This window comes from Henckelia pumila, chromosome 2 (genome assembly GCF_033568475.1).
Source record: "Henckelia pumila isolate YLH828 chromosome 2, ASM3356847v2, whole genome shotgun sequence".
Taxonomy (NCBI): Eukaryota; Viridiplantae; Streptophyta; class Magnoliopsida; order Lamiales; family Gesneriaceae; genus Henckelia; species Henckelia pumila.
The window spans coordinates 139,368,928-139,384,196 of NC_133121.1; the positions used below are offsets into that span (position 1 = coordinate 139,368,928).

General features: G+C 35.6%; 3 protein-coding genes across 6 annotated transcripts; 2 read left to right on the plus strand and 1 right to left on the minus strand.

The window, feature by feature from the left end:
* Nucleotides 1–279: 279 nt before the first annotated feature.
* LOC140883056 (uncharacterized) lies at nucleotides 280–4,263 on the plus strand. Of its 4 annotated transcripts, none has more exons than XM_073289359.1 (9): nucleotides 280–515; nucleotides 608–697; nucleotides 1,432–1,911; nucleotides 2,066–2,225; nucleotides 2,432–2,729; nucleotides 2,844–2,916; nucleotides 2,996–3,086; nucleotides 3,557–3,636; nucleotides 3,773–4,263. In XM_073289359.1, exons 2-9 carry the CDS (start codon nucleotides 611–613, stop codon nucleotides 4,022–4,024), a joined length of 1,521 nt encoding a protein of 506 aa, XP_073145460.1. In that variant the 5' UTR covers nucleotides 280–515; nucleotides 608–610; the 3' UTR covers nucleotides 4,025–4,263. The 4 variants fall into 4 exon arrangements, with proteins under 4 accessions (XP_073145460.1, XP_073145461.1, XP_073145459.1 ...); XM_073289360.1 differs by having other exon boundaries at nucleotides 622–697; XM_073289358.1 differs by having other exon boundaries at nucleotides 280–697.
* Nucleotides 4,264–4,605: 342 nt separating this feature from the next.
* LOC140880647 (uncharacterized) lies at nucleotides 4,606–5,817 on the plus strand. Its single transcript, XM_073285268.1, has 3 exons — nucleotides 4,606–4,836; nucleotides 4,986–5,027; nucleotides 5,139–5,817. The coding sequence occupies exons 1-3, from the start codon at nucleotides 4,702–4,704 to the stop codon at nucleotides 5,496–5,498; spliced, it is 537 nt and encodes a 178-aa protein (XP_073141369.1). The 5' UTR covers nucleotides 4,606–4,701; the 3' UTR covers nucleotides 5,499–5,817.
* Nucleotides 5,818–6,726: 909 nt separating this feature from the next.
* On the minus strand, nucleotides 6,727–11,519 carry LOC140880646 (protein disulfide isomerase-like 1-4). Its single transcript, XM_073285267.1, has 12 exons — nucleotides 10,874–11,519; nucleotides 9,999–10,128; nucleotides 9,431–9,596; nucleotides 9,233–9,351; nucleotides 9,015–9,095; nucleotides 8,566–8,652; nucleotides 8,379–8,450; nucleotides 8,150–8,218; nucleotides 7,984–8,064; nucleotides 7,763–7,897; nucleotides 7,367–7,423; nucleotides 6,727–7,275 (listed from the first exon to the last, which is right to left on the minus strand). Exons 1-12 carry the CDS (start codon nucleotides 11,437–11,439, stop codon nucleotides 7,108–7,110), a joined length of 1,731 nt encoding a protein of 576 aa, XP_073141368.1. The 5' UTR covers nucleotides 11,440–11,519; the 3' UTR covers nucleotides 6,727–7,107.
* Between the last annotated feature and the right edge of the window lie 3,750 nt (nucleotides 11,520–15,269).

Consider the following 15,269-nt stretch of genomic DNA (forward strand, 5'->3'; position numbering starts at 1 on the left):
ATAGATTGCATGCACGTTTAGTACGTGAACTTCGAGTCTTGTTCAATACATATGAACCGTTGAATATAACATATAAATCGTGCTCATATACCAACATCGACCTTACCCGACTTCGGATACCCAGTAATAATTCTTGTCCTTGTACTACACTTGCAGTATTTGAGGTGTACGTTCCACTAGAAAAACTGGAAAGTTTATTTATTTGATTAAAAGTAAAAAACTCAAATTATTAACTATAAGATGAATGATGATGATAATATAATAGAATTGAAGAAGGTGGCTTGCCCGGCCCACCAGCACTAGCTAGCTAGCTCCCTAGCCTCCACTGAGCGGGCAGCCATTGAACCACCTCCACTCCCCAGATCATCTTCCTTCATGCCTTTTTTGGTTCAATTAATGCACTAAAATATTACCCAATTGTCGCCCTCTTCTGTGTAAATATCAACCGTTTCTGACTTCATAAATTCCGACACAATTTACTACTTCTTCGGCACTCATTTCAAGAAAGTTTTAAGGTTTAATTCCCACCCATCTTCTTCTTCTTCTTTTTTTTTTTGTCATTTATCTTGCGCCAACACGTTTTGTGGGATTGTTCTTCTTTGGTGAGAACATGAAAACTAGTGGAGAGAAGAAGGGCGAGCAGATGCATGATGGGAGTAGTGCGTGTCAAAGGCAAGAATTTGTTTCGGTTCCTCAGGTATGAGTATTGAATTTTTGTGTGAAATTTTATTTGATGATGGAATTCAAGTAGTGATGTTAGAATCGCGATTTTGTGTTTGATTGGGTGTAATGATTGGTTTTTAATTCAATCCCATTTCAGGAAAAGTTCAATCTTTACTTTTATTTGGTTCGGCTTTTAGCTTTATGTGATTTTTCATGTCAAGAACTTCAATTACTTTGTAGCAGAAGTTTGATCTTGTGATCAAAGGGTGGTGACTGGTTAAATTGGACTATTAAATGCAGAAACCTTCATAGTTCTGAGTTCATTTGTAATGCAGATTGGGCTTGCTTTATGTGGGCAAGTTCTATGATTTGTTAGAACAATTTTTGGCTCTAGATCTTTTTTATGTTATAAGATCAAAGTTATATCCAAGATTTTGCATCATGTGAAACTAAAGCTTGAAGAATTTAGAAATTTAGAGGGGATGAAATCATGCTTTTGTGATTATATTTATGATTATATAATTAATTATGTATAAATATACCATGCGTAGGCAGGTGGTTCTTTTGAATTCACATGAATATACACACATTCTGTAGGTTGATATATATAAACCTTTGTAGTGTTTAATCTTAGCAACATGGATGTCAACTCTTATGCACATGCAGTGCTAGTTTTTTGCTGCACGAGTATGTTCGAAACCGATTTTGTTAGTAGTTCATTCATGAAGCCTTTTTGCGTTTGAAACAACTAACAATCAAATATTTCAGACAGAAAAAACATTGGAAATGACTGCAGAAACATCAAACTACAACAAGCATTGGAAAAAGCCAAACCTTTTCTTGGAGATACCCAAGGTTTCTGATCAAGAATTTGTCCGAATGAAGATGCCTCCCACTCCAACCCCCACCCCAAGAAGAGTTAACTTCTTTTTATCACCAAGCCCTTCAGATTTGAGATTTAATGAGTCACCTGGACCTTCCTCAACTCGCGCCAAATCATCCATTAGAAATCTCTTGACCAAGTTAAGTTTCAAATATCGAGATACCAATTCAGATATAGAGAAAGCTACAACTGTTGACTCTGTTTTTCCTCCCGTTGTTACCCAAGATAAGCCCTCGATGTCACGATCATGGTCACTCTCAAAAATTTTTACGCCTAGAATAAAGAGGATGTCGTCCTTGCCTGTAACTAGGGATTCCAATCCAGATGGTGCTCATGGTGGAAGCATCGACAATCATCTAAATAACGTGAGCTATTCGAAATTTCTTTACCTCATTCTCACAGAATCTAAGTCAATAAAAAGCATATCTACTCTTTTTAGCTGGTGATATGTAAGTTCTAGAAAAAAGACTTCGGTTTTAGGAGCCTAACGGTTCATTGTGGTTTATGTATTTATTTTAGACAAATAACACGCGACACATGTCCCGATCACTTTCGGTCCCAGTCATTGACAAAGAGAAAGGCATTCGAGCAAAGGATTCATTCTTTCGTGTGATTCCCTCAACTCCTAGAGTGATAGATGGAGATCCTGAAGTGTCAATAGCTGCAACAGTGGATAATGGTATTTGTTATATTTTTCCATTTATAATCAGGGTGCTTTTTTTGGAAGACGGAAATATTTCTGAATCAGGATCCCATTAAATTTTTGTATGCTAGAATCATGTGATCAACTTCTTTTAAAAATTTCGATGTCTTGGATCTTTTCTACATCTCTTTTACTCAGAAGATGAATTGAGACACTATAATAAAGTTTGCTCGGACTTGCAGAAAATAATGAAGCCAATGGTGAAGATATACCCGAAGATGAAGCTGTTTGTCGAATTTGCTTTGTTGAACTATGTGAAGGAGGAGAAACCCTTAAGATGGAATGCAGCTGCAAAGGTGAACTTGCTTTGGCTCATCAGGAATGTGCATTAAAATGGTTTGGAATTAAGGGTAACAAGACATGCGATGTTTGCAAACAAGAAGTTCGGAATCTTCCTGTCACGCTTCTACGTATTCAAAGCTCTGTGGATCATAATACCCCCACACATAATTTCGGGCATATGGAGATCAATGGATACAGGCGAGTGTGTTTCATGTTCGTTTTTCACAATATTTTTTCAAATGCCGCAGTACTATATCCAATTGATCATCATGTGTTTTTCTTTTACTTGGCTAATCAATTCCTCTGATACAGGGTTTGGCAGGAAGTGCCGATTCTTGCCATTGTTAGCATGCTTGCCTACTTCTGTTTTCTTGAACAGCTTTTGGTAAGATATATCGAGTACTATACAATCATCATCTCGGGCTCAACTTTGATTAGTTCCACTCATATTTTGTCACATGCAGGTAGGAAAAATGGGCAGTGGTGCAATTGCCATTTCACTTCCATTTTCTTGTGTGCTTGGCCTACTCTCATCCATGACCTCTTCAACTATGGGTAAGCTTTAGTTTAGATTTTATTAGAAAACACTATCATGAATTTGGATAGAAGGATTTGGTAGATTTAAGTGACTACAAGACCCATTCAACCTCTTTGCCTAGTTTTCAAATCGATGAATTTCAAATCCCTCAATTTCTGTTATCTTTTGAACCAACCAAGATTCTTTAAATCATCAACTGTCTGAGTCATTTTGGATTTATTTTTTCCAAATTCATTTCTCAAATTCAAGACAAATTTAACTTGTGATCTTGATATAAAAACAAGGCTGCCTAAGTAATATGAAAACACAACTTCTTCAGTGCAAACACTATCATGATACTCTTGAATGGAGTGTGAATGTCTATGTAACATAGCGATTGAAACATGGGGTTTGTTTAGCGCCAAGTGCACGACTCTTTACGCTCTAAGAAAGGCTAATATAATGTTATTCATAATAACATGGGGTCATGTTATGTTTTCGATTATAGTGAAAAGAGGATTCATTTGGGTTTATGCATCGATCCAATTCGCCCTTGTGGTTCTCTTTGCTCATATCCTATACAACATGGTAAATATTCCTTTTCTCCACACCACTCATGTGTTCATCGATTCTTGGACTTCTAAAGATGAAAAAAAAAAAAAAAAGAAAAAAAGGGAAGAACACATAAATTTATCTTAGATTTGTTTTGCGTTGAAATTTATAGGTTCATGTGCAAGCGGTCCTATCAATCCTTCTTGCAACGTTTGCGGGGTTTGGTGTATCGATGAGTGGAAGCTCCATTACCGTGGAGATCCTGAGGTGGAGGAGACGAAGGCATGCTAGAGCAAATCAGAATCAGATGATATTGAATCCTGGTCGACGCCCCCCATCGAGCCATGTTGCTACATCATCATATGGGAGTCCTTCCTCATACGACAGAGATGTCGAAAATCCTGAAACGTTTAGTGGACGATAATTTTTTATGTTATGTATGTTTGTTGATCTTTAAGTTATAATGTGTCACTAGTTTTGGAAATGATTCATAGACAATGCGGTTTTTTATCTGGAATAGTATGTTAGACTTAGTAATAGTATGTACCAGGTTTTTAACATGTGCCCTTAAAGTGGGGGAAATCAGTGTGGGGCAAGCTTTCGGTTTCGTGCTAAAACTTAAAAATTAAGGCTTCCTTAGGTGTGAATCGATACATATATAAATTAAATCCTTTTTTATGCAATGTTTGGGCCTCAGATTCTTGAGTTATATATCATTCAGTCATTTCTATATCATTATATACATCATTCGAGTTGCTCATAGAACAAAAATAATAATAATAATAATAATAATAATAATAATAATAATAATAAGAATAAACAAATATATTGTATATCGATATTTAAATTAATTAATTATCGTAGGATTTTGTGTTGAATTTATTACGAGATTTTCATAAATGAAATTCTTTTACTGATTTTTTGTTTTGTAAGAATTATTGCATAAATATTTGTTGTACCTATGGCATGAGTAAAAAAGTTTATATTTTGGCTCCAAAACGAGTTTCCCCTTCAACAGTCAAGCGAGCACGCACTACACATTGCGATCTCTCTCTCTCACACACACACACGCAGAGGAGATATAGAGAGAGCGAGGAAACCATGGAAATCGATGGATTCGGAGCGATGATGGTGAATAATGAGACGAAGAAATCGAAGCTGCTGTCTGTGGAAGATTACCTCGATTTCTTTGATAACCGAGATGCTCTCCATCTCACAGTCAATCAACTTCAACAGGTTACGTCTTTTGTCAGATTCACCTTCCGCTGCTCATGTTTTTAGTTGATTTCCCCCAATATCTTTTGTTTTTGTTTCGAAAATCATTTATCGTTTCAATTTTTTCACCGTTTTGATCCATTGGCTTGATTTTATTGTGTTTACTGCAGATCATCAGCATGCACGGCTTCAGAAAAATCAAAACTCAAAAGGTATATATGTGAAGAATTCAACCACAGTATAAAGTTCTATTCGTCAGATATTTTCCTTAATTATGATCTTTTCCTTATTTTTCTCGTGAACTCCGATTCGGTCGATTTCAGAGAAATTTGATTGATATTTTGAGCGCAATGGAGCTGAGTGACCTGCGGCGATCGACGCTGTTAAACGACGGCGTATCGGGCGATGCTCGCCTGGGTTTGGAGGAAGTGATCGACGACCTCAAACATCTCGACTGGAAGGAATGCCACGTCACCTCTCTCCTCACCCAAGGCGGCGAAGCCTCTGCCACCTCCAACTCCACCGCCACCAGCTGCAACACTCTGTCGGTTAAGCGCAGAGGATCCAAAAGGCGAAAAACTAGTAAGCTATCTGAGGTTGGGCGGCTTGGGGCAGATCTTCCGATGAGTTCCCCTGGTACAACTGTTGATGCGGGAAGTACTGCTGCGAGTTTGAACTTCTGATCGGGATTGCATTTACGATGTGGCATGTTTGGAAGGTAATAATAATTCAACCCTATCTTCGGATTTAGCTGCTGCATTGTTTCATTATTATCGTATTAATTAAATATAAACTAGAGAACTTCGGATTCATAATGAAATTTTGGGGCTATCTAAACAGCAACAACATTTTTTTAGACTATATACACATGAAATAGTTGATTTCAAAAATCTTGATGTTCATGAATTTCAAATTCCCTCTCAACGATTATGTTTTGTTATGAACAGTTGTATTGAACTATAAATGTTATCGACATTGTTAACATTTGAAATAATCATTGAGTATTAAGGTATTTGTTGTTAAACATAAATGTCGTCATTGGATAGTTTATACTGATCGAGTTCAGCGTAATTGGAAATTGGAGGAGATGAAACAAATGTTAAGAGTACCCACAGCAGGGGGAAAAAAATTAAGTTTTCTCAACAAAACCTCAACATGAGGGAAATTAATATATTCTCCTTATCCTACAATATCCGAATGTATTTTGTAATTTATATCCAGAACATTTTAATCTTATTTATTCCTAATTGAAGATTTGGTCTTTTTGAAATATAAATTTCTAACTAGTATTTTTAAGTTTTTTTTAAAAAAAATAAAAACACATTTTTTTTATGAACAAACCTTCAATAAGAAAAAATTAACATGTCGCATATATGAGATAAAGAGCGGACGGGCACAAAAAAAGATTTCACAGTTCTTATTGAGACGGAGATTATAGGACGAATTCCGACCCCACCCTTAGTTAAAATAGCAACCCTAATTACCATTGAAAATTTATCCCTATTAAAGATGTGAACGAACTGACTTGTTTAATTAGTCATCGCCATTATTCGATGCATTGGAGGTACGAAATTTTCAACTGATACGGTGATACCAAACCAATAATGAAATACTCCAAAAGTAATTATCTAATGGCCAAAAAAATGGTTGGTAGATTATGTATAGAGTTTTTGGTAGACTAACTTACACTAATTTTCGCCCATAGCGAAATATTTTCTGAAGTTGTAGCAATGCTGAAAATCTTTAAAACTCTAAAATTTGAAAGTTAAAAAGGTGGAAAAAATTTCCTTATCACGTTGAATTGAAAAAAAAAACATATTATATTAAACCTTTAAAACCAACCAGAAATAGTATTTTAAAGTAAATTCAGGCTTAGCACTTAAATTTTTTCCGGTTGAAAGCTATTTCAAGAAAGGTTCAAATAATTTACTGTCAAATACAATCATTATTTTACTCTGAAGACTGAATTCCAACCTCAGATCCAACTTAATTTGACAATTTTCTAACCTGATGAGATAAAACAGAGCAAGCAAGAGGTGGCCGTGGCGAGGAGGCAGCCAAATAAGGTTAGAGATGTCGGTGGAGAGAAGGGATTTATATATACATACATATATAGTACATATATATATGTATGCATGTATTATGTATCAAAACTTGACACTTGACAAAACCCAAAACGAAAAACCGTAATAAAATGGATTAACTTAATCTATCCGCTATTTGTCTCATTACCTCGTATAAGTATCAACGGTGCCTGACTGTTTCGTCCAGAGGGTTTCGTGATGCAAGTTTTCATAGCTCATCCTTTACGTCGGTCGTAGGGTTCTTGATGTCTTCTTTAGCATTAGAATCATTCGATGCTGGAGAAGATATTGGTTTCTGGAGTTTAAAAGGGATAGATGCATGTTTCTTGAGAAATTTGTATAATGCCACAACTGTACGTTCCGTTTCAACGGGTATCTGTTAAATGCGCGAACATGCTCAAAACCGTGATGAGGTGAACATGGGACAAAATTTTAAAAATCAGATATCCAAGTTTATGGAAACTTACAGGATCAAGGCTTTTCTTTCCAGCTGGGAAGAAGAGAATTGTGGGGAATCCATCAGACTACAAAAAGTAGACAGCTCTTCAGCATCAATAATATTTTCAACAGGCCGAAACTATTGCTCCTGATCTTTTTTCCCCACGACAATATTACATTCAATAAGCCAAATGTACATTCAATATTACATGCATGCCTATGATTATAGATATTTCAAGATCAAGTGTCTCGTAATCTCGTTTGCATACATGCACGGGGTGAAATGTTATGCTACCTGAGTCTCTTTTAGGGGATAATACACAAATTGGATTAGAATTTAGAATGCAGAAGGATCAACGAATAAGGCATATCAAGCACTACTACCATAGTCTCTTCTAGATTCAAGATTTGGAATGCTATACTACCTTAGCTTTGTGATGTTCATTCGTGGTTCCATCCATTTTGGCTACAACAAGTGATTCTACACCGTGCAAGTGCTTGGCCAGCTTGTTGTATGTTGGTTCAAGAGCTTGGCAATGGCCACACCATGGCGCATATATCTGAATGAACATATGCTCCTAGATTAGAAATTCACCCAGAAATAAAAAGTAGATATCAAATGAAGTATAGATTAATACGACAGTACCTCAAGAAGAACATCTTTGGATTCGTCCAAAACAATATCATCGAAATTATTCCCAACAACTATTTTCACATCGCCGTCATTCTATAAAACGCAAGGTCACCGAAAAGATTGATCAGACGACCGAAATGACAGATTGCATGGGGCAAAAAAATTATTTAGAACTCACATTCTCAGGAATAGGATCTGATTTGAAGAATGGCTTCACCTTGTCTTCAAAGAATGACTGCCCAAATGCCTAATGAAATAAGGACGATAATCTCAGTAAAAATTTTAGGCCACGAAAACAGGTTTTCAGGACTCAAATCAATGCACAAGCAAAATAACAAACAAATCCACATAAAGCAATAAATGCAAAAGCAATGAACCAAAATGAGAAATTTTAAGTGATACTTCACCTTAATATTCTCAAATGTAAATTCCTCATCCAGTATATATTTCCTAGCATCATCAACTGTGTATCCTAATACCTGCAAGAGTTCTCACAATCTTGAAATTTGACTGTCCTCGGATTATGATATTCAGAGCAAAGGAAAATGTGTACAGAAACAAAGGTAACTTGATGAATAATATTGAGAAGTTTACTTTCGGTGAGTCTCCCGTGACTCCAAAATAATTGGCTACAGGCTTCCCAGTTTCTTCATTGTCAACTTCCACAGATACAAATATAATCTGCGTAAATTTTGAAGAATGGATTATAAAGTTGTCATTTACTTGAAAATGAATGTCACTGGAACATTGTGCCGGGAATTTTTCCACAACAAAAACTTCAACCTTTACATACCATTGCATGGTTCAAAGTCAAAATAATAAACGTTTATGGCTTGAGTTAAAAAATGATTGTTTAATTGGCAGAGAGCGAGTGTGTGGCCAAAACCAGTGACAATCCAACTAGCACAAAGATTGCCAATTTCAGGTTGGCCCCTTCTGAATCAATAACTTGAAATAACTAAACAGTTGGTTTAAACTTAAAATGAACATCTTTATCTACAATGCAAAAATGCTAAATAATTACTCTCTTGCTGTTCCAGTACCTTTCCCTTGAAAAGTTTGGCGGCTTCTTCAAATATTGGAATAACTTTTTTTGAGTCCTTGGATGAGGAAAAAAGCAGAAGCTGAAATGAGAGGCAAAAGGAGTTCAATGTTATGACCGTGAAGATACAAAGTCCTGCATAACATAAGTTATCTGTAGATTTCAATGGCACATTTTGGCAAGGGAAGGGAGGTGCGGAATTAGAACAAAAAGACTCGCCTGCTTTTTAGTTTTGCTCTCGAATATCAGTGATGCACTTTCTCTGCTAAAAATGGTCACTAATGGAAGCTTGTTGGCAGAAACAAATTCAGCTATGGCTGACTTTTGGAACTGACCATCTGCATTAAAAACAAGAGGTGAATTTTCGGCAAGATACTACAAATAGACGACATCCATTGGCATGCGTTTAGGACTAACCAAAATGGGTCACTTTCTCAGCCTCATTTTTCAGCAAGACTAGAGCAGGGCGTTTAACATCTGCTTCCAAGTGAAACATCTTTGCCACATTGAGATTTGAAGTTTGATAAAAATTCACATCATCATCAAGTTTTGACGCAGCAGCAAGCTCTTGATTTTCTGAACCCTGTAATTGTGGGATGAAAAATAAGTAGAAAAATGATATTTTTTATTATCAAATGAAATTAAAAAGATGAAGCGGAGCCAATTCCAAAGAGAGGCGTAGAAAGGAATAAGAAAATTGTAAAGTCAAAAAAATGCTAAATATATCAAAGGCATTCTTCTAGTACCCAACACTTAAAAACATGAATGCAGATGTGGGAAGGTTAGACGTCACCCACCTGCTAAACATCGATGGACAGATTTTTGCCACATGTTGATACGGCCCATGTGGCAAAAAAAATATCCATTGCGAAGGGTACTACCCAGGGGTGGGGTCTAATTATGATAGGTGTAATATGATGGTGATTATCAAGTAAAATCTGGCACACCATCATAAAAAAATACGGTCAAAGCAAGAGTTACTTACCACCAACGAGTCAAGGAAGCCCAACACGACCTTATTCTCGGATGTTAGTATGCGCTCTGCTTCCTCTGTTGTTGTTATATTGGATATACCAGGTCCTGTTTTTTTCTTGATCCAAGTCACAATGGCTTCCCTACATGGAAGTTAATTTTCTTCTCAACTTATCACTCCACATTATGCACATGAATTACCACCACAAACTTTGTATCAATTATATTTCCAGGGTGGTGCTATCATCAAGTAAACAGTAAGGTGGTTGATATACCTTTTTCCTTTTTATGCTTTGCGAGAATAGCACTACTTTGCATACGAGATATGAATAATAACAAGAGACACATAATCAAATATACTATCAGTGTTGCAGCCGCACAACAGGGCTGGACTAGGAGCTATCTGATCGTAATGGAAACACAATTTTAAAATGATGTTACCCGGACATGCTACCTTAAATATATGACTTCCGCTCATTCACACAGTCTCGTATAAAAGGAAAACAATCAATCTTCAGGCCAGAGTTTTATAGCATAATGAAAACAGAAACATCAATTTCAAATCAATTACAATTACTCAAAAGACATTTTTTGACATTTACTACAGGCATCTTAGCTTATGGGCGGAAAAACTTTTAGTTTAGAGCGAAAAGGAAAGAACAGATTGATGCTGCAAATATGAAAAACAGATTTCTAACGATCGGTTAATTTAACACTACCGAATCTCACAAAACATATGAACTTTCTAAACTTTGGAGGAAACAAAATCAGCAAACAAGCAGGAAATCAAAATGGCTAAATTTCAGAAATTTGTGTTTCTCATTCTATCGTAAAATATTAGAAATGCCCAAAAGCATATAAAGGAAAAAACGGGAGACCGAAACTCACTTGGAACGCTGCCCTGAGTAAGGTTTATGCTCCCCGTCAACAAAGAAGTACACAGTCGGAAACCCCTGCACTTCATACTTCTCAGCTAACTCGTTCTCAAGAGTAGCATCCACCTTCGCAAGCTTCACATTCGTCGCTTTCAGCTCTGTAGCGGCCGCCGCATACTCCGGCGCCATGGCCTTGCAATGCCCACACCAAGGCGCGTAAAACTCCACCATCACGTATTTATTGTCCTCGACAAAGTCAGTGAAATTACCATCCGTCAAAACGAAAACGTCCTTCTCATCGAAATTGGCCAAATCATCCTCCACCTCGCCGTGATCGAAGCCCGACGGATCGAAATCATCGTAGTTTTCGAATTCATCCCCCTCATTATCCGAGAATTCTGCTTCCGAATAATTGTGGTCGGAAACAGCCTCGGTTTCAGGTTCTTCTAGAAAGCTCAGGTCTTCGTCGTCGTCAACGTCATCGGAGGACGAGGCGGAGGCGGAGAGAACGTGGGCGGAGAGGAGGGAGAAGAGGAGGAGGGAGGCGAGTGCGAGTAGGAAAACTGGACGAGAAGCCATGGAATCAAGGTTTAACGAGTGATGTTGACTGTAAATTGGAGTGGCTTTTGACTCAGATCTAAAGAAATGACTGGTTTTATTCTTTATGGAAGATGGAGGCCCGACACGACGTCGTTTAAGCAGAATTTAGGATTTGATCCTCGGATGGATACCTCATTAATTACATTAATTAAGAATTGAATAAATGAATTTATTACCCCATATCTTCTTAATTAACGCATAATTTATTTAAAAAAAGAAATGAATTTTCAAATATATATAAAAAAAACAAACAAACAAACAAGCAATGCTTGTTAGTTGTTACATTTTTATTGTGTGTGTATGTGTTTTTTTTTTAAAGAAATATTTTTTTATGTTTTTGCGAGTTTAAAAAAAGATTTTGTATTGAAAAAAAAACATTGATTTTATATCAAAAATGTCACTTTTTAATTGTAATGATTTTGGTCGACTTGTCTCATTTCACAGCATGCGCGAATTTATGTTAGCATAGCCCTTTTTTTTGGGTATTATATATATATATATATATATATATATATATATATATATATAATTTTCTTTTTTGATGAGATATTTATATATAATTTCAAAAATAATTAATAGTATAGAAAATTTTAAATTTTGTATATGCTTATTGTTTAAATTTTTTTTTATAAAATTCAATATATGACTTTGGCTTCTCAAATATTAAATACATACTAAATTAAATATCTTTTTTGTTTCAGATTAATTTTTAAAATTATAATAGTTGTGTGATATGAATGTATTAAAAGGTGATATTTTTTTATGATTTGAGAGAAAAATATATTACTTGAATAATGAAACTATTTGTTGTTGCATTAAAATAAATTGTAGTGGTTGAAAAAAAATAAAAATTTTGAATCCTATTTATTTTTGTATTATTCTAAATTAATGAAATTTTCAAATGAGTTTCAAAATATATTATAAATAAAATATATTATGTTTTCTTATAATATTATATAATTTATTAAATTAAGTTTAAGTTCACCCTAATTTTAATTTAGTGTTTTTGTGTGAGCTTTGAAATGGGAAGTTCTATTTTGTGGTGTAATAATGTGAGGAAGGCGGCGATGGATTTGGTGGCTTCAAGATATATATCATAAACTTTAAACTTTCCTGGCATTTATTAATTGATTTATTTTATTAAAAAAATAATAGTATTGTTGTTTTTATACTAGTTCATATTAGGCAAATAACTTGGTGTCATGGTACATCTTTCTTTTTTTAGTACCAAAATTACTCTTATAAAGTGTGATGATTATAATATGACCCTGTTTGATAATATAAAATTATAAATCAAACTAAATAGGAAACATTTATTAAACCAAAAGAAAGAAAAAAGAAAAAAGGCAACCAGAATGTTGTGTGTGCATGTTTTGGGTTTTTATCATTGGGCCTATAGTTACCCAAATGTTGGGGGAGAAGACTGGACTGGACCCTCGAAGGCTTATTCGTTAAAAATGCGCCCCACATTTGAAAAAAACAGTCCACGGTGAAATCACTATATTATTCCCCCCGCCCAAAAATAAAAAAGGAGAAGGAAAAATTCGAAGGTATAAAAAATTTTAAGCATTTTTTTTATAAATTTTGAAGTTGTGCAAAAAAGAAACAGGATATAAATATAATCAATCGTTGGTGATTTCCATAAAAATAGAAGATTTCATATTGGAAATGATAAATGGTATTCGAAAGAACCAAAAGGAATCAAGGAACCAGAATGGGAGCAAAACTTGACTAAAGGATTAAGGATCCAGAAACTCGGTGTACTATAATGTAAAGTTCCTTTGGGTCTGTAACAAATAGAGACGTTTGTTCATGGCATATCTTTGAGATTTTAGTGGTTTCTAATGATTCAGTGATTCAGACGAATGTATATCATCAGAAAGAAGTGTTCCTATCATAAAAAAAGATTCGCTCGTTATAAATACTGCATGAATCATCATTCCAACACATCCGAACATAATCAATCAAAAAATTCGAGTGTGAGAAAATTTTGTGTAACGCCCCACTGTATCAAGACGGGTCTTTTCAGCGTGCTTATGTCCTCACTCACACGCACCCTGGAAAACTTCCCAGGGAGTCACCCATCCTATAATTGCCCCAAGTCAAGCATGCTTAACTTTGGAGTTCTTATGTGATGAGCTTTCGAAAAAAAGATGCACCTTCTTGATATGAGTTGTACATATCAAATCTTTTGTACCTCTTATTTCGGTGTGGGATCGGTTCATTCATGTCATCCGTTGCCCATTCTTTGGTGGGGTTTTCATCTTTCAGGTATTAACCACCCATATTGCGGACCATGTAATGGTATCAAAGCCGACCTCTCTTAGTACAGTATGGTTCAGGGACGAACCAAGCGGAAGCTGGTGGGTATGTAACGCCCGGGGCTGAAGAGGCAGGGAGTGATCGCCGGTGCCAAGAGGTTGCACGGACAATAAGCGGCTCCTGGTAGGCTTCTAGGCGGAGGGAGACATGAATGAACCGATCCCGTGCCGAAATGAGAGGGATTCTGAGACTGTGTAGGTATAAGACTACATGGTTGAGGAGGGCTTAAAAGATTTCATATGTACTATTCATATCAAGAAAATGCACCTTCTTGATATGAGTTGTACATATCAAATCTTTTGTACCTCTCAATCCGGTGTGGGATCGGTTCATTCATGTCACCCGTCGCCCATTCTTTGGTGGGGTTTCCATCTTTCAGATATTAACCACCCATATTGCGGATCATGTACCGCCCTAGGACTTTTTGGCTCCGGGTGTCACATTTTGCACACTGGTTCTTCGTCTTTTTTAGAAGAAAATATTTTTCATCAAAATATTTGTGATTTGGATATTGGCATGGGCGGCTCCATGTAGAGGCAAGCAATGACGGACCCAGGATTTGTAGTCTGCCCAGGCTCAAATTCTAAACTTCCGCATCCTTTAATATTTTGAATTGAACTACCCGGACTACCACAAAATTAAACCAAAATTATTCAAAATTTTTATATACAAAATTTTAAAAAATTTCGAGCCGACCCGGGTTTTCGGGCTAAAGCCCGGGTGGACTTGAACTTGGGTCCGCATTTCTTGTATGTTCCTTAAATTTTTGTGTGAATATGCCCTTAGTTTTTTAAAAATGGTCAACATAAATTATTATTAATAGAATATTAAAATATTATTTAAAACATTATATCATTAACTAACAACCCAGGTTTGAAGAGTGACAATAATTTTTTTCTTCATCGTTAATTTAATTCATCTTTGTTGTTACTCCAAACAAAATTTTTCATCAATCAATCGAACATAAGATGAATATTTGAATGAAAGTGTAATTACTTATATTAAAAATATTATATTTTGTACCATGTAGGATATAATTAGTACTAATTATTTTTGAAAAATTGCAAGTTGTAAGAGACATATTGTTAGTTAGATTTAAAATTAAAAATATTATTTATATTTATTTATTATATTTTATTTTTTATCGAAGATTACATATATGCATGTATATATACATATGTGTACGTGTGTTCTCTTTTGAATTTTTGCCCTCACTCGATAAAATTCCTAGATCCGTCCCTGGATATTGGTATAGTGCAAATACAGTATTCGAGCGTTCGATTGTTAAGTTGAAAAACATCCAAGGTATTCAAGGTTGTTTTCAAGCGTACACTTTGAAAACAACATGTTGAATCCGACATTTTGGTGATAACAAACAACAACTCATTGTATAGGTATGTGCTGCCGATCTTTGTATTTCAGGAATCTACTACAACTCCTACCGCAACCATCTAAAGCTTGTCAACCGCCTTTGTCTCTCGACCGGT